The following is a 19,244-nucleotide window of genomic DNA, read 5'->3' on the forward strand; positions in this document are numbered from 1 at the left end:
TCATTGAAAGGGTAAAATATGTGATTTGAAGATCAATTTAAAAGATTTGTTATTGCTGAAGATTGCAGTGAGCAACTTTTTTTGCCAGAGTTAACCAGCAAAGCAGGCCCAGCACATGAAGAGTGTGACACAATTGCTTTTTACAGAGTTCCCAATGCCACAGCATCAGTTATAATTCTAAATGGCTGTGCATGACATCATACTAAACAAAGTATATAAAACAACTCAATTTCACTGCTAAAAATACATTAACCTTTTACCAGGACTAGAGAGAATCCTGCTAGATCCTAGCACTCTTAGCAGAGTGTCTGATTATTCTCTTCATCTGAAATTGCTAGATGAGAATGTCTAGTCTGATTTCAGGCTAGTTTAAGTGGTTACAATCACAGAAGGGCTCATTGAAAATGATGCAAGCTTTTATTTCTGTTTGTCACCCTCCAGCCAGAAAGGTAGCCCTGGGAGCATTCAATGAGCAGTGTTAAAGACTTCAAAAGACCCCACACATCTTCTATTTTTATGTACAAATAGAACTCTTATCTTCTAGCTATTAATATTTTTGTTTTCATTTTTATTATGTTCTCCTGATTTAATGATATTTAAGGAAGGGGTGTCTTTTTTTCCTTCTTTCTCACTTTTGATGATGATGCATTTATTGTTAGGGTAGAAACAGACATTTGTATAGAGAAATGATGTAAACAAGTATTGTTCACTAATTTGATGCTTGTAATGTGTGAGGAGAGAGACACATACAGAGTCATAAGAAGTTCAGATCTTTAGGTAAGGATGTAAGATAGAGATGCAATAGCACTTTATCCATCATAAAATTTCAAAATGGCTCAGAGGCACATCCCTGCTGCAGCCGTTGCAGACCCTGTAATGGCACTAAACTCTGACTCAGGGTGATTCTTTCCACAGAAGATTCTGGCAGGAACTATAGTTCTGGTAGTAACCTGAATAGGAGGATAAATAGCTTGAATATTAATGAATTGTACGTGATACAAACACTCCAGGGTGAACCCAAGCAGGACAGGAAATATGTTTCTTTCTCAATTCTTTTCACACTAGGCATTTTCAGACAAAAACCTCTGGTATTGTGCCAGAACCCCCTCTGAACACTACAACTTTAACCCCATATGGTATTTATACTTATTCTGATTATTCACTCGAACTGATTCTTATTATTTTATATTTTCAGCTGCTAGGTGAAGGCAGTGTACATATATTTGCCAGTGTCTTTACTATTTCTGGAGCAAGCTGAAATGTTTTTTTAGGATATGATATGAATTCTCACTATCTATCCTTCATGGAAAAAAATAAAATTGGGGTCTAGTACTGCTCATATGTAAAAGAAAGTGGGGTAAAAAAACCCCTCAGTGTTCCTTTATGATAATCTGCCCATCCAATTGATGCCAGCTGTGTTTTTTCCAGTAATATCCAGGGAGGGGTGGATATTTGCTGGTTCTCAGTGTTGATTCTCAAGCTGTGTGCGGGGTCTGTCCATTCTCTGACCACTTTCACTGACCTTCTCTGAAACATGAACAGATTTACACTACTGACTGAATCAGGGATTAGGCCTCTGTGTTGTCAAACAAAAATAATACTGAAGCATTACATCCGTGTAGCACATCCCCACGTGTATCACAAACTTTCCCAGCTGTGGCAGAAGTTCACCATGTGTTTCAGAAAATATCCTGTGTGGTTCTTTTGTCTTTGGTTCTCAAACTCTTATTATTGACCCATATTAAAGCAGCTATCTCCAAGGAAAAGGAAAAAAGGAAAAGCATTAAATTACATTTACCTTTGAGCCCTTAATGCCTTTATAAGTGGCCATTTTTTAATAAAGGCATATGAGCTTGTATTGCCTTTACACAATGAAATGTATTAATTGTTGACCTTAAATGTCTGTCTAAATCCAACTACAATAACATAACAGGCTGGATAGGACTATCTACAGTGTTTGGAGTAACCACTGATAGCTCTTTAGCACTGATTGAGGATGAACATGTGTATCTTACCACTAACTACAATAAATGTACTGTTGGCACTAAAGGTTAGTGATCCAGCTGGAACTGTGTCCTGTAGACTTTTCATCCATTCATTTTAAGTAGCAGAATAATAGCAGCCGCATGTTGAAATCATGTTTTCAACTGATCAGCAGTCTTTAGTGGAATCCACCTCTAATTCCTTGGGGAGGTCATGATTATCATTACCACAGCTTTGACATCACCCCTATTTGCATCGCAGGAAAGTACTTGTAGTTCTTGTATGCTGTTAATTCACCATGTTAAGAACTGTGGATTTGCTGTGATAGCTCTCTGTGTGTGTATGTATATGAATCTATTACTTTCCTAGAATTGGGACAGGGAATAAAATCAGATTTACCTTAGTCTGGCTTTGTGAACCATATACAGGAAAAAGTGGTATAAAGACAGGTCATAGTGCTGCATGTTCATGGGCTGCATTAATTAAATACCTGATAATTTGATAGAACACCCCACCAACTGTGCTGTGAAGTTTGTGAATGTATTTATGACATCTTTGTTATAATTCAAAGGCAGCAGTTGAAAATCCATTGTCCTCTCTGTGCTTTATGTCCCATTTCCAGGGTCATATTTAGTATAAACTGGTCTGGAGCTGGAAGAGTAGAAAACATGGGGTGGTACAGCTCACAAGGTCTCTTTCTTAAAAACTAGTTGATCTCCTGCACTGTGACAATTTTTTTAGGAAGGAAATACCAAAAGAAGGGCACATGTTAATTCATTCTTCATTACTTATCTTCCAAGAAAATAAGAAGGGAGATTTTAACAAAAGAGAGCATCATTTTTTTAGTTTATACTCAGATTTACAGGACACAACAGATTCCACTGATATCAGAGGTTCTCAGTACCTATGATGGATATAAAAAAAGGGTATAGCTCTAAAAACACAGAATTGTTTAGGAAACCTCTTTGTTAGGGAATGGAGAAAATGGTAGAAGGGATAGACAGATAGAAGGACAGATGTGCCTACTTGAGGGAAGGTAAACTACAAGTCTTAGTAATTACATTGCAATAAAGACACGTGTCTATAGTGCAGAGAGACAAATAATACATGTTTGTTTGTTTGTTTGTTTGTTTGTTTTGGTTGGTTTTGGTTTTTTGTTTTACAAGTCTGCTGCTGTCCTTTAGGAAATCTTGTATAAAAATGTCTGTTTCAGAAATAATGAGTCTTCAGCATCTACGTCTAAGAAAGGAGATTATCAGTCTAAGCCAACCTTGATCATTTAAGTCTGTCTTCTACAGAATGAAGTTGTGGATATCAGTGGGCATCATTTCTCCAGAAATCTTCCCTGTATCTTCATTTGTTTATTTCAAGTGCCACAGATTCCTTTTAGATCGCAGGGTTTTAATGTTAGAGTTGTGAAAGTAACTTTGTTGCCACAAACAGTACAATGTGTAGGAAAGCCAGAGAGGATACAAAGAACACAACTTTACACCAGAATTGGAGATGAACTCAGGAGTGGAATGAATGGTAGTAAATTTTTATACTGAAAAAAAGGGAATTACCTGAGTGAGAAAATCATAGCATTCAGTGTGTTCAAGGAAACAATGTAAATAGAAGAAAACTAATAGTCCATACTTCTGAAATGTAAAAAAGGAAGAAAATGTTTACGAGTAATTTTTAAAAGATTTTAGTACTCTAGAAAGGCTTATAAGGTAGAGTGTTGGAAGTGCTATTCAAATTACAATCAAACATGGTTGTTACCCATAGGAATTGTCCCATCAAACACAGACACAAAGTATATGGTCCTCATGGTCATTTATTATTTCTCATTGAGTGAGTTTGCTTTTTTATTTCTTTTTGTTGTCATGCACTCTGCTCTGCTCTGGGCTGCAGGGAGCTTCCTCTGCAGTTCCACACGCTCTGTGTGAGAGCAGGCTTGAGGCTGCATTGATTCACGGGCTGGGCTGAGCCCTCTGCGTCACAGACTGGCTGTGCACAGAAAAGAGGATGGTATTCCTGGAAATGTGAATAGGGTATATTTTGGGCAACTCAGGAAGTTCACGGTTAATGAAGTAGGAACTCCCTCAAAACCTGTCAGTAATCTCCCAATTAAAAACAGTAAATCCAGGGGGTAGTACTGTAATATGTGAGTTGAGGTTATTCTGTGAGATGTTTTCCCTACCAAGAAGGATGGCAGGGGAGGGATTATCTTCAGCGTCCCCTGCATTTGCTGTTTTGTGCAATTATGGGAAATGCATTCAGTGTGCAAGGGTATCATTGCTGTCCTGCTGTTTTATCATTTCTTTATGAGATAATGTTGATTTCGGCAATGAAATGCAAATTTAGTTTTCAGTGCTCCTTTTTTTTCCATACAAAGGTTAAAATGCATATTGTACATAATAATGTTGCTGGTGTTTTTGAAACAGCCTTTGTCAGCTAATTTTGGCAATATGTGGTTTCAAATGCTGTTCAGTGCAATTGTGTGAGTTTTATGTTGGCCTACATAAATTAATTTTAACCCACTATGTATATTGTTACCATTTTGGCTGTAATTTGATCAAGTAATCATCAAACTTTGGTACCAACAAAAAAAAAATTTGGATGTGTCAAGAATATTCAGTATATGGTGGGCCTTCTGTGTCTCATGGCAAACTGAACATGCAATTATTGAAGTTGAGCCATTTTAACTCTATAATCATAAAAGTATTCTAACACAGGGGGCTAGCATAGGATTATATGTTACTCCTAGGATTGCAGAGGCTGATGGATTCTGTGTTTGGAGGGTATGTTTCTGTTTACTTATAAACAAATAGTTTGTACTGGCTGTGATAAAAGGGCTCAGGATTTTAACAAGTCCTGTTAAAATTAGCCTGTGTGTAGATTGTAAACAGTTCCTTTTACTGAGTGCTGGGGCTCAGACAGCAATAAAATACATGCAAGAATGGAAATAGTTTTCAGCTGGGACTCCAACAGCAGTAAAATACATGCAAGAATGGAAATAGTTTTCAGCTAGCAAGCAAATTCTAACATAACAGCAAGGCCAGCACTAACGGAAGTTGTCTTTTTTTATTGTTATCTCCCTAATTAATCTTGCTTTCCTGTGTAAACTGCTCACCATTGTGTAAAGAGAGGGTGTGTGTTAACTTTGGTGACATTGTGTTACTCCCATTAAGTGGCATTGCACACAGGTTTCGTCAGCTTGAGTGTACTTAGGATTTTTTTTTCCCCCCAAACAGCATGAGCCAAATGACATTTCACAACTAAAAACAAATCTCATTTCTACTTTAGATGGTGCAACAATAAATTTGCTGTCACAGTTAGTAAAAAGGCTATATAGAAAAAGGAGTGTGAATTTTTAATATATTTAGTATGAAACAGTGATAAGGTGGGGAGAGGGTTTTATGAAATGTTCTGTAGGCAGTAACAGAAACAGCTCTGAAAATGCTGAGTTGGAATAATGAATGAATAATGTGTAAAGTTTATCAAAACTGAAAGAAGTCCTGATGTGAAATGAAGCCTCCTAAGAAAATTCTGTTCTGTCGCTGTTTTGCTCTGCTGTTGTCGCATGTCACGCATGAATGAAAATGCTGCATTCTCTGGGGAGCAGTAAAGCTTCTGTGTGGGTTGTTTATTTCCTTAATCCCTCCTTCTTCGTGATTTTCAGTGTCAGATATAAAATGGAAAGCCTGTAAATATAGTGATTATCATACTGATTATCACCTGCACCAGGGAACGCCCCGGCTGGCCGCTGTAACCCAAGCAGTCTCCACATGTTACATCCACTTAGACTTTAACCTGACTACTTTATTAGAGACGTGAAGCTCAGTATGAGGTGCCCTAGGGCTGCACAGATGGGTTCTGCTTGTTTCCTGTTCTCACTGTTATTGTGAATAGATACTAAAAGGTTCTCGTCGCTTTTATCTGGTTAATTTACTTTGAACTGTCCCTGGCAATCAGAGCCTGCCTCACATTTCTCAGCGTTTCACAAGCACTAAACTCTACAGTCCAAATGTGTGTTTTGAGCTTTATTTTTTTTTTTTTTTTTTTTTTACTGGAAAGGCCTTAATTCTTAAAGGGATCTTGTTCTGAGAGGGGCTGGTTTTTAGGGGACTGTAGGCACAGTCTTCACTGAAATAAGCTGCTCAGGAGTCATTCTGAGGTTCAGTTGATAGGAGAGAAGAAAATTAAGATTGCTGTTGTTCTTTGGCATGCGCAGGCACTCTTAGATTAGAGGTCAACTGCAGGAAAATCTCTGATTTTATGCTGGCTGCCATTATTCATGTAGCTGGGCAGCAGACCAGGCTAAAAGATGACGCTCTTGCAGGAGAATCTGAAGATGAGATACTTTTTAACAAATGTGCAATCATTTATCCTTTCTTGTGGAAGGGCCAGGTCTTCCAAAACACATGTGCTATGCATGGGTGCCCTAGTACAGAAAATTAAGATGAATTCTCTCAAAGTCTCCCACACAAGAAAGCACCACTTCACTGGAACAGTTTTTATTTCATGTACCGGTGTCCAATTTCCTGGCCAGACAATAGTTTAACACAGATGTTAATGTCCTGCTGTATTGGGATTTTAAAGAAATCCCTTAGGACAGATCAGTGTAACTTCTGATTTCAATTGCATGACCAAAAACCTGAGGTTAAAGAAATTATTTGGGTAGAAAACATAATTTTTAGTCAATTTTCTTATTCTCTTCCCCTTATCGCTCCCTTCTTTCTCCTATTTTATTTTTTCTTCTGTGTCACGGTCCCATTTGAGGCTTTCTTGATTGTGTTGCAGTTCATTGTAAGTGCATCACTACAGAGTGGAAGCTTGCAAGGCTCCTTTTTTCATATGAGCATAGGCTTTGTTAATCACATGCTGGTTTAGGAAAACACTGCATGATATCTTTGAACCCTACACTCCTTCTTGACAGCCAGGCTAGCAAATGTCATTGACTGTGTGATGTACAAGAAGGGATTCAATTGTAAGTAAATTGTCAAAGTGGCTAACCTTGCCCGCACCCAATTGTCAGGACCATGATTCAGTTTTTCTGTCAACATCAGCTAAGGGTAACCCGGTCAGCCTTATGTTTCTGCAGTGAAGCAGCCTGAGGAGTTGTGCTTTTCAGCTTATCACATTTTATTAACCTCAACTTACTGTTGTTATAATCAATTGTACCCGCTTCAAATTCTTCTATTGCCCCCAAATTGACAGATCATGTAGGTCCACAACTGTGTGTTTTCTGAAGCACTAAAACCTCACATAGGCACACTGGATTGGTTTGGTACAGTATCCATTTCTGTTTACTTAGATCAACTCACCATTTTGGCTCAAGATTATCCCTCTATTAATATTACTTGGCAAAGATAATCTGGAAGAATGCAAGTTGAAACATAAAGACTTCAAGGGTTTTCTGCAGTATTTCCAGCGTTAAGATAGAAAGTAAGGGAAAAACATTGCTATTGTCTTCCATTCCCTTGCTTTTATTTCAAAACAGATTTTTAGTTGCACCAGTTAATGTAAATAAGACAGGAGGACATACTGATACCATGATGTTTCCTCTGTTCTTTCAGGAGAAGAACATAGTTAAATTGCTTAAAGCAGTGATTAAGACATCAGAATATTTTTAAATGCTCATCTGATTCTACCACAAGGGTTTGAACACATTTAGTGATCCTGATTTGTTAATGCACTGTAGATGACAAATGATTTTTTTTAAATGGCTTGATAACATGTATCCCATGAAGTGTCATTCATAAATGGAGATAGTACAATTTCAATGAAAAATATGTGTGAGGGATTTTTCCTAGTTCAAGTCCTATCTGCATAAGTAACTTTCCTTACTTGGAGAAAAGCATATTGTACCTTCTTTATTTGAACTTGTGAAATGTGTTGACATTGTACTGTTGTCGGGCTTGAGGGAAGAGGGAGAAGCTTTTGGTGTGGCTATCAGAATTGCACAACTGTATATGGCTATATTGAGATAATCGTGTAAAAGGAAAACTGGCTGAATGAGTTTCAAAATGTGTTATTTCTTCATTATCTAGCACTTTATAATTAACTGTTCTTTTTTTATTATTTCAGGAAGCTGCCACTTTTGCTAGAGAGCAAGGCTTTGAGGTGAGTTAACCCACAATTGCACACTAAACAGATCCTAAAGGTTTTTTTCTTGCTGATAATGAAGTTCTTTTGGACAATGATTGATGTGCTATTATACTCTCCAAGCCTCGCAGCGGTTGCCATGGAAACTTGGCAGTCGTCATGGTTTCTTTGTTCTGCCAGCTCAGTGTTATGACGCACTCTGCTAGGTCTGCACCCAACATCGCCTACAGATGTTATTTATTGAATTTTGAAAAGCCTCTTGGGAAGCCGAGAGGTTGGGCACGGTTTCAAGCTGCCTCTGCAGATATGGGACCTGTCAGTTTGTTCAGTTAAAAAGCTACCTCATTAGCTGCATTACACTCCAGAAGGATTCACTGCTAAAGCAGTGGTGAAGCAACACTAAATAGTGAAATATAACACCGCTTAAATAACTTAAACCCTGCCATATGCGGATTATCATTATGCAAATGAATTTTAGAAAGGTTGTATATAAAATTGTTAGGTACTGATTAATGTAAACTATGCTTTTTACAAACAGCTGCTTTTTAGAAAAGGTAGTGTGGAAATTGTTTCAAAACATATTCGAGTCGGTGTTTTCCATCTGAGCTCTAAAAATGTCTGATCCTCTACTTTCTTGAAGTAAATACTGTTGATTTCACAGTGATTTTTCAGAGCTTTTGATTTCATCTTCTCAAGATATTTATTTGACTACTACCTCCCATTGGCTACATTCAGATATCTTAATCTGGAGAACCATCAGCTATTGGTCTCTAACCAATTGAAACAGGCAGTTTTTAAATACTGTAATTAATGTGACAAGGCTTGTGCTAATTTTGCAGATAGTAAGTGATCCTACTGAAATCTAAATTGCAGAACCGAACACACGTAAATCCTTTTACATGTTGCTTTTTCACTGGAATAAGACCCACCTTAATTGATTTGTTTGCAGTGTAAAAGAATAGAAAGGAGTTTGACTGCTCAACACCCATTTTGCATAAATAATAGAAGCCGCGCAATTCAAACCACATCGCTTCCCGAGTGTGCCACTTCTGGGTGTGATTGGTTGCATAGAAAAAAAGAGGGAAAGACTGACAGCTTTTGTTCTACAATTTAGATTTCTTTAGAACCATACACCAGCAGGTACATCAATGCCATCACTGTTTTAGCTATTAAAACTGTGGGCTGTCCCATTTCATTTTATGTTTCCCAAATTCACGTGGCTGCTTTGTAGAAATCAAGACTTTTTATCACTGTCAGTTTTCATTTGTATAATCTGTATTGTTAGGCATAAAAATACACTTTGAGTTTATGCTAATGAATGAATTTCACAGATGCCTCCAAAATATGAAGCATAAGATATTATTGGTACCCTCTGGTAGCTAGACAATAAAAAGAAAGGAAGTAGTGTATTAAGTCTACCCATTCTATATTTTTATTGCCCCCTTGAGCTAAAGACTTTGAATGTGCCTGGTTTAAATTCAGCTCTAGTGACAAACTGCTTTTGCTGGTGTCTGCTAACTACCATCATATTAACCTTTCCATTAGTGCATGCTTAGAGATTTTAGCACAGTTCCTCCTGAACATCCTAAATCTGCCACATTTGATTACAGCATATCAGTAAAGTGCACAATGATTATGATCTTATCTCTTATTACTCCCTTGCTTGGCAACAACTCACATGTCAAGTTTGCTGACAGAGATGAGTAAAACTTGATAGTGTCCACAGTTTTGTTTTCCTTTTGTGCTGTGGAGACCAAAAGAAAAAAAAATCACACTGATAATAAAGCATCTTATAAAAAAAGAGCTTCAATTAGCCTTAGAATTAAAATCAAGAAAAATTCCCAGCAACTCTCAAAAGCTTGATTTTTATATTGAGAATAGAAAACTGGTAAAGCATGGCAAATTAAAGGAAAGGACTTGATTGACCAGGGCAAAAATCAAGAGGATGTTTTTCATAGAAGTGATTAAAAGTTGGTGGTGGCTGCATTTCAATTGCCACCTGGAAAGACTTTTATTTTTTAATCAGAAATCTTTTAGCATAGAAAATCAGTTGGTGACCAGCTTCTTTTGTTTAGTTATTTGTTTGTTTATGGTTTTTTGTTCTGCCTCACAGTAATTCCAACAGTTTTGTATACTGAGTTCATCTTTTACACATGAAATGAGTTCAATGTATCTGAAACAATTTTTGAAAAAAAAGAGAAGTTACAATTAAGAGAACTTCAGCAAAATAGACACCTTTTCTGAAGAAATGAAATCTTGTTATAGGTGAGAGACAACACCTCCATGACACAAATCTGTTTATTTCTTTGTTAGGGAAATTCCAGTCAAAGGAATTTTAATCTTTATGCAGCACCATTCCCGCAGTTAGTTTTCCATTGTACTTTGCTGAAATACAAAGTATTTTTATAAAATCAGTCACGATATTTGAAGACCATTATTTCCCTCATTCTATCCCCTGACCAACACTTATCTGTAATAATCAAAAATAGAACATTACTTCTGATGTTGTCTCTTCCTGAACATCACTGTGGGATTGGGGTTTTTTTTGTGAATTTCATGTTCTATGTCATTTTTAAAGTACATAGAGATATAGATAGTGTATATCTATACATACTTTATATTTTGATGGCATTTCTATTAATTTTCAAATAACAAAGGCTTATGAGGTTTTGCTTTTACAAAAAAGTAACTACCTGCTCCTTCTACATAGAAGTTAAGAAAACAAAATACTACTTTAAACATAAAGTTTAGGGTTCAGTTCTGTCTGTCCACCCAAGAATCAAACTGAAATGAAGGAGATAGTAAATATCTAAGGGGTTAGTAGCAGCTGCCATGCAAAATAACTTTTCTTCTTAGAGGTCTCCAAGTCCATATTCATTGCGGAACCATATTAGAGGGAGTTTTGTTACCCTGGACCAGCTTTAGGTCCTTAAGTTAATGAGGTACACTGCACAAGTGCCCTGTTTTGGAAGGATTTATGTCTGTTTAGGTCAGGGCTATGGCAGTCCCAGCTATTGGGGATCTGTTCAGAGGCAGGACTCAGCAGACGAGGTTTGGTGGTGGTTCTGGCTGGATGCAGTTTGGCACATGCCCATGTCTGATCTGGGACACCTGGCGCGCTTCCCTCACCTGCCTCTGTGCCACTGTCCTGCTGCCATGAGGGTCACTGTGAGATTCTTCAGGTGCAGCACCGACAGGCACATCATGCTTCAGTGAGATTTGTACATCAGCTTTGGTAAATCAGGTTCAAGTATGTAAGTGGGGATGTGGGAGTATCCTGTGTATTTGGGGAGTGTGTAGAGGCTTTAAGCCACAAACCAGTTCACTGTTATCATTCAGCTATGTCCAGAGTCCAGAAAGACTCAGTAAATGGGCAGGTAAAAATCACTGCAAAACAAATATTACACATTTTGGCTATTTATTCTGAACAGAAATCAGAGATGGTAGCATTTGATGATGTTTGCCTGACAACAAACCGAGAGGCATTAGTACCTCTGCAGTCTTCAGCTGTAAATAGTCACATATTGTAAAACGTCACAATTGTACCTTCAAAAAAAACCTGTGCAAAAGTTAAAGCCTCCTCAACACTCACATTGAAGCTCTATTTTATTCTCTTCCTTTGAAAAAAAAATAGTATGGGAAGTAATTTTGGCAAAAAATGGTCAAGTTACTTTTCACAGAAGACACTATTCGGCTATTTCCAAAATCTGCAAAATCAGAAGTGTCCAAACCTCTCTGTCTTGAAATTTCTGTTTTTTGAAAAAAGTTACCTTTTTGACCTAAATATTTTCCTTCTCCTGTTACATGCTTATTATATATTTAATTTTTCCTGAAAACATATGTGCTTTTTACTTTTTTCCCTGTCTACATTATTTCGTCCTTACCATCATTCTTCACAATCTCTTTCCTCAGGGGCCTCTTTTCTTCATCTAAGTTAATCTTTATTCTTCCTTAGGCTGAAGAAATCATCTCTTGATTATGCCATTTCTCCTATTATAACTTCATAATCTTCTTTTTAAAATTCATCGTACCCGTAAATACATTGTACAAATATTTTCAAGCACTTTGATTTCTGTGCCTGCTTTACTCCACTGAAAATGTGCCTAATAAAGTCACTAGTAGCCACTTCCTACTTAGCAAAAACTAAACTCCTCTCCCCTGTTTCCTTTGATCTTCGTGATGCTTTGTTGTGTATAAGTTTGTGGATCTCTTAATTCCCAAGGCCTGAAGTAGCTCAGAATTGAGGTTAACCTTCTGTGGCAAGGCTTTGGCAAGCCTGTGTATTACCAGGCTGAGGGCTGCATTCTCCATCCATCCCATATTCAACAGCTTGTGCCACCAGCTGATACCTGCTGTTCATAAACCTCTTAAAAACCATTTCAAAACAGAAGAGCAGTAATTTCAATTTTTTTCTCTGGCATTTTTAAGAGACTCCTTGCCTTCTGAGAATTAGTGGGAAGATGGCCCCTGTTACTGCCCTCAGTTCTTCTCTTCTCTGGTAGCAGGCATTGCCTTCTAAAAGCTTTATTAGCCGTCTGAGCAGGAGGAGGAAGAAATAACACAAGTGAGAGTATCATATATGGAAATGAAAAGTAGGAGAGAATTTTAAAAAGAGGAGAAGAGACCAATAAATAAAAGGAAACTATTTTCATGTTTGCCACATGTATATAAATCAATGAGTTCACTGACTACCCAGAGTTAGGGAAGAAACTAGAGGGAGGCTGAAAGTGTTGCAGGTACTTTCACATAAAGGAGTGCTGGTAAATATATTAACCCAGGCATATTCTCTGTCTGTAATAGTAATCGTGTCAGGTGAGTTTGGTATTATAACAAACAGTACACAAAGCAATGCAGAAAGTATTATTGTGTTTTCATGTGTTCAAGACTAGGCCATTTCTATATTTCACTACAGTTCCTTGTACAAAGAAGAAACTGGGGGAAAAATACAGCTTTATTTAACCCAGATGTTAACAAAGTGGTGCACAGTAAATAGCACAGTGGTTAGTTACAGTCATACATACTCCTTTCCTAATGTTATAAAAATAAAATAAAAAACTATATATATATATCAATTATGGCAAGAAATAGATTACACCAAAGTTAATTTGTAGAACTTACTGACTTGAGTTAGAAATCTGAGAGCAAAAGTTTCCCATATAACATTATAAAAGGGTTTGATGTTAATACCAATAACAGAAATACGTATTACAGATGAGCTTGGAAACCAAGTCAATTAGAAATTGAAACCCTTTTGTTTTGATCATAGGGCAATGGTGAGAATAGAAATTATAATATTCTAGTGACAAGTGGTATTGTTAGAGTTTACTGCATTAATTTAAACATTCCAAACTTGCTGATGTGTAAGACACTGGATGAATGAGAGCTTTGGTTCAGTCTGCCGGGTTCTCTGCTCCTACCTACATGCAGAATGAAGTACAATATCCTTTTAAAGCTAACATTTCTGAAGCTTTTGCAGGTGAGCCTTCCTGCAGAAAATTGGTTATGTTCTTTGCCCCACTGAAATTCCTTTTGCCCTTTGCTTCCTTGCATCTCAATTATGCAGCCAGCTAGTGGGAGCTGGGCTGCACACCCTCTCAGGGGTACAGTGCACAGTTTGCTTGATGGGATCAGTTACTGTAGGGAAGTTAGAGAAAGTATTTGTAAGTGTGCTGAAGTCAGAGGTGTGACCATAGTATAAAACCTGGCTAAATTGGGTGAAAACCAGGCTCGGAGTTTATCCAAAGTACTCTCTTAACCAATTTTATTTTTAGTTTTATGATAGGTATGGTTAGAATCCAGTCAGCAGCAGAGAAACCCACTAATTGCTCATTAAGAAATGTTCTGTAATTCCTTTGTTAGCTTTGCAGTGTTGCGGTGGTTGGAATAGCTGAACTATCATTATCAAGATTAAAAACAATAGTCTCATAGTACTACATAAGCCCTTAGGAGAATGCCCTCTTTCCTTTTAAAAATCTTCCTCTACCGACAGTAAAGTCTATTTTATACCTTGCTGTAAGAAAATAAATCTTTGATCTGCTAATAAAGTTCCCACCACTCCAGTATGCTGTGACAAGAATTTTCTTTCTCTCTCTTAATAGACTGAAGACATTAAAGAGATAGCCCGGAAGACACAAGCCCTGCCGAAGGTGAACACTAAAAGGCAGCGAATTGTGGTCTTCACTCAAGGCAAAGATGACACTGTATTGGCTACAGGTATGTTTTCCAAATCTCCATTGTCACCCACAGTAAATATTCCAGCTAATCAATTACAAGTTGAGGTTTTACAATTTTCAAATGGTAGTCAGAGCATTTGCCTTTTGATGTTACTCTGTGTTTCTCATCTTTTATGTTTTTAATTGTTTCAGGAGTCTGAATTTAAGAAGCTATTATTTCACAAGAATGCCTGAGAATTTAGTTCTGAACATTTTTATAACATAGATTTAAAATATTGATGCAGTTGGTTTTACTTAGATTTTTATGACTTGAGATTTTATCTGTGTAGCCATCTTTGCTGCAAACAAGAATACACTGTGCCTGCTGAGAACAGCTGTGCAACAGTGTAGTATATTTAAACATTTGCAAAGAGGAGGAAGTGAAATCCAGTACTAAGTGAATTTCCAGGCTTTTTTTGCTTTGAGCAGAAAGTCTCACTTTAGCTTTTCTCAGCCGTCTGCTCTTCAATTCTCAAAAGAGTATGTGGGAAAAAGGTGTTCTAGCAGGATTCAAGCAGTTTCTGCTGTCTGAATTGATGATGTACGACACACAGATTTAAGCATTATAAACATGACTGCCTACCTTTTGACAGTCTCTTTAATTCTGTCCACCTATGCTTCTAGACTAAATAAAGCTATTAAAAACATGTGCTGTGGTGAGCCATTTTAGTAGCTCATTCCTTCACAAGGTGAGTTATTAGGCTGGGCTGAATTCCTCCTTTGGAAATCAAGTGAAGTAGAGGAAGCTTTGCACCTGGGGGACTGGTGCTTACTCATACAATATTTGCCTCAAAATCAGAATTGGCTTCAGACTGTGGCTTCAGGGCTAGGCACTAAGCAGGTATGTCACTGCTATAAAGATCATTCCTAGCAGCAGTTTGAATTATTTCTTCAGCAGTTTGCTCCTTCCCCTATTTTGTTAGCTACAAAGTGTTTTAGAGGGAATAGATACCAGTCACTGAGAGCTGGGTATGTGTATTGCACTGATGATGATGGAAGTGTTCCTTCCAGAAAGTTACTGCCTGTTGTGAATGGCCCATGAGGAGGCACTCCACTTGAGTATTGTACACTTGACTGAAAAATAGCAGCATAAAAATGTTTTTATACATGAGCTAGTAATAATGTAGTAAACCTAAATCTTATGTGTAACCCTCCTGTGCTCTTATTTAATTTTCACTGAGTACTTTTTTTATTCTTCAAACTGGAGTTGTTAACAAATCCATTAATCCCTTCTTTGATATTTTTACAACCGGGAGCTTATTTGAGGACTGACACTTGCTAATCTTAGCTGTTTGTTCGCTATGGAATGAACTTAAATTAGAGAATGCACTTTATTTGCATGATAAATGTGAGATGGATAGAGACTGTATGCAATGGTGTCAGCTACAAAAGCAAACATGATAAATCTTAAGGCAGTTTTGAGCCGTGGGATAAGCTATTCAGTGCACAAGCATAGCTGAATCTCTTTGCTATGTTGTTATTCGTGGCAGCCAAATAAATGTCAATAATAAAAGAGAATTAAAGATTTTCATTTCCCAGAGGCAGTCCTCTAATACAGCTTGATCTTTCATTTCATTTGTAATTCGTTCTTGTGTCAGGATGCAATCATTTGCCAGGCTCTGTGTGTCATGTTAAGTCATTTAATAATGATTAAGAACATAAAAATGTTTGGCCTGTGGGGCAATTCTCGAAAGAGATACCAATTTGTTATTGTTTTCCCCCTTTTCCTTTGGTGTGGACCATCTCTTTCCCACCTCCTCACATTAAAATAATAATGGAAGAAGGAAAATGTGTCCCTTAGTTTAGCATATGATGATGCCATAGAATGGCATAGAGTGCTGCTTACACACTTATTTCAGAGCTAACTAGGTCTACACTTACAACCTGCTGTGGAATGTATAAAAGTTTCTAAATTATCTTTAAAAGAATTACTACATTTAGAAGTTACCAGCATAAAATTGTTATCTTTTTTCTAATGCATGGGGGTACATTTTTTGAAAAAGCAGACTGTGTGTACTTGTTTATCTTGCCTTTCTAAGGGAACAGTAAAGTCTCAAAGAGCTTGTGCCTAGATTAAAATAGTATTTGCAGAGTCAGCTATGGATTTGGGTATGCTTGTTCATACCTTCTGCTGTATTTTTTGTCCAGGTTAACAATAATAAGAACAACATGTTTGTTATGTTGAACATGTTTATGCAGAGACCTCGACAGATTGCAGAGAGACCTTGACAAATCAGAGAAATGGGCAATCACCAACTGTATGAAGTTTAACGAGGGCAAGTGCTGGATTCTGCACCCTGCCCACAGGGATGGGGAGCCCTGGCTGTGTGTACAGAGTGGGGAAGGGGAGGCTGGAGAGGAGCACTGTGGAAAGGACCTGCAGGTCTACCAGTGGCAAGGTGGATCTGAGTCAGCAGTGCCCTGGCAACCAGGAGGGCCAACCGTGTCTGGCTTGGATCAGGCTGTGCTCTGTGCAGTCTCAGCCAGATGGCCACCCCCAGCCTCCTTCCCTTCCCCTGCCCCATGCCTGGCAAAGTGAGACAGGCAGCCAGAGGCTGTGGGGACATCTGTAACAGAGCTCTGTTTGCTCTGTCAAAGGCCCTGCTAAGGATGTTCCAAGCCAAGGCAACCATGGGGTTGGGTTGTGAGAGGAGGGTGCAACTCTTTGAAGAGTTCTGTGTAGGTCAAATGAGGATAAGGTTATGGAAATTATGAGGGGATATACTTGGATACAGTTCTGGCTGGAAGGATATGAAATAAGATGGATAAAAGGGGTTGTTGCAGATTGCTGGGCCATTCGTGAAGGGGCACAGAATGATACCTGCTGAAAATTTGACCTGGGCTTTCTAGGGCACAGTAGAGGTGTGTGTGATATGAAGAAGTGCAGATACAGCTGGCCATTACATGTGGAGATGACTGTGGCAACAGTTCTTCGTTCCTGAGAATGGAAGTATCAACAGGTATTTTAGGAGTGGAGCATAGGGCAGAAGGGCACGGCTTATTGCCAAAAGAAAAGATTGACCAAACAGATTGGAAAATACAGTTCTTGCATGTGAGAGAGGGAGCTTAGACTGAGACAGCTGAGAAACACCTTCCTCCAAAAATCTGGCCTAGCCATACTGCAAAGATTTTGTCATCTTATGAATTGCTGCAATTTATACAACATTGTTTTAATGTCAACCAAAAATACTGGTGGCTTACCTCAAACAGACCGCAAGCTGTAGGAAGTCAGGTATGGATTGACAGGCAGCTTAGAGGTCCATGCAGCTGGAGCAGATCAATGAAACAGTAAGAATAAAAAACTACATCAGCAGTCTCAATCTAAGCCATTCCCATTTGTCAATCCACTTTCTTTGGCTGTCAGAATTATTTGTGTTTTCAGAGGAAAAATTTCTCTGTCTTTATCCTGGAGTGCATTGGGTCTTTCTGCTGTCTGTTCATATCTGCTCCATCACAGTACTGCAGCCCCAAGGCCCCTTTTCTCTCCCCTTCCTTCCTGTTCTCTGTCATTGCAAGGAAGAGGCAAGCTCAAATTCAATCTGAGTGTGATCAGTGTGTTTTAGAGGGAAGGAAAGGAGTGTTTAGGATTGGCATACAGGAGCTGTGACAGATGAAGCGTTGACTTAATTAACTGTCACCTTCTAATAAGACTCCACAGAGCACAAAGAAATTTTTGTAGTCTGAGGTTTTCCTCTCCGTGTCATAGAATTGTAGAATGGTTTGGGTTGGAAGGAACCTTTAAAGGTCACCTAGTCCTACCCCCCACAATGGGAAAGGGCATCTTCAACTGGAACAAGTTGTTCAATGCCCTGTCCAGCCTGACCTTGAATGCTTCCAGGGCTGGGAATATCTGCAACACCTCTGGGCAGCCAGAGGTGCATTTTTTGGTGATGTTGAATTTCATCTTTTTAACTGAAAAACTTGGAGGGTGCTGGACATTCTCAGTGACTTTAAGAATGAGCACAGACAAAAAGATTGTAATTCTCTCTATCACTGATCCCCAACATGACTGAATTTTGATAAAACTCTTTTGGAAAAACCAGCCTGTGAGAGACACCTGTGACAAAAGCTTTCAGCACAGAGGATTATACTTAGGGAAAGGAGCAGCATTGGGTTAATTTCTTGTGCAGATGCTCCTCAGCTGTCCTGGGAGTTACTTGGCTATCAAGACTCTGATCCCACTACCACAGCCTTGTTCCATGATATCCTTCTTAGCAGGCCTGAGATTCCAGATTTGACTGAGTTTTGAGGTTTGACTAAGCCTGCAGGATACATTTCACATTTCAAGACTTTCTTCTATAGCTACAAGAAATATACATAAGCAGGAGAAGTTATTGAACATATGCAGTCTCTTGGTTTCAGCAGCTGGAGCTTTTAAGAAATGCACTAAAAATCACAAGCTCTGGTAGGAGCATAGATGTCCTATCTATATGTGCGCTCTAATGTTTGTCAGAGTTGCTTATAACAGTTTTAAACAAATTGCTTTTAGTCAGATACATTTTATGACTGGTCTTGGCTCAGAAGGAAATCTTCAGAAAGTCTGAGCAAAATCAGTTCAGCAATGGAAAATGCTTTTATATTGAAATATTTGCATAATTCAAGACCAGCTGAAACTACAAACTTTAAACTTGGCTTGTTTTATAGCTTTAATAGAGGAAAGAAAAACAATCCAAATTTAAAGAAAATCAATTCAGCATTTTTCAAGTTATGAATGATGAAATCTGGCATGTTCAGGGGTGAACATAGAATTTTCCATTCTTTTTTCCCCTCTGATGTTTGCAGAACCACCTCTATTTAAGGGCATGTTTGTAATAACCTCATTTGCTAGACTATGGCAGTGAAAAATAGATTTTTCTAAGGATTCAAGCATTAAAGCCAGGTTGGGCTTGCTAGCTACTTAAATCTTCATTTTTTGGGACATATGACTTGAGATATTTCAGGAAATCTATTAGCAGTCTG

General features: G+C 38.1%; 1 protein-coding gene across 2 annotated transcripts in view; it reads left to right on the forward strand.

Moving 5' to 3' along the window:
- Positions 1-19,244, forward strand: part of ADK (adenosine kinase) — a 265,612-nt gene that overhangs the window by 211,034 nt on the left and 35,334 nt on the right. For both annotated transcript variants that reach the window (XM_064716993.1, XM_064716994.1), the window contains exons 8-9: positions 8,056-8,091; positions 14,172-14,286. In XM_064716993.1, coding sequence (XP_064573063.1) covers positions 8,056-8,091; positions 14,172-14,286 — 151 coding nt within the window. The remainder of the gene's footprint in view (positions 1-8,055; positions 8,092-14,171; positions 14,287-19,244) is intronic.

The sequence above is a fragment of the Zonotrichia leucophrys genome, chromosome 6 (assembly GCF_028769735.1).
Source record: "Zonotrichia leucophrys gambelii isolate GWCS_2022_RI chromosome 6, RI_Zleu_2.0, whole genome shotgun sequence".
Classification (NCBI taxonomy): Eukaryota; Metazoa; Chordata; class Aves; order Passeriformes; family Passerellidae; genus Zonotrichia; species Zonotrichia leucophrys.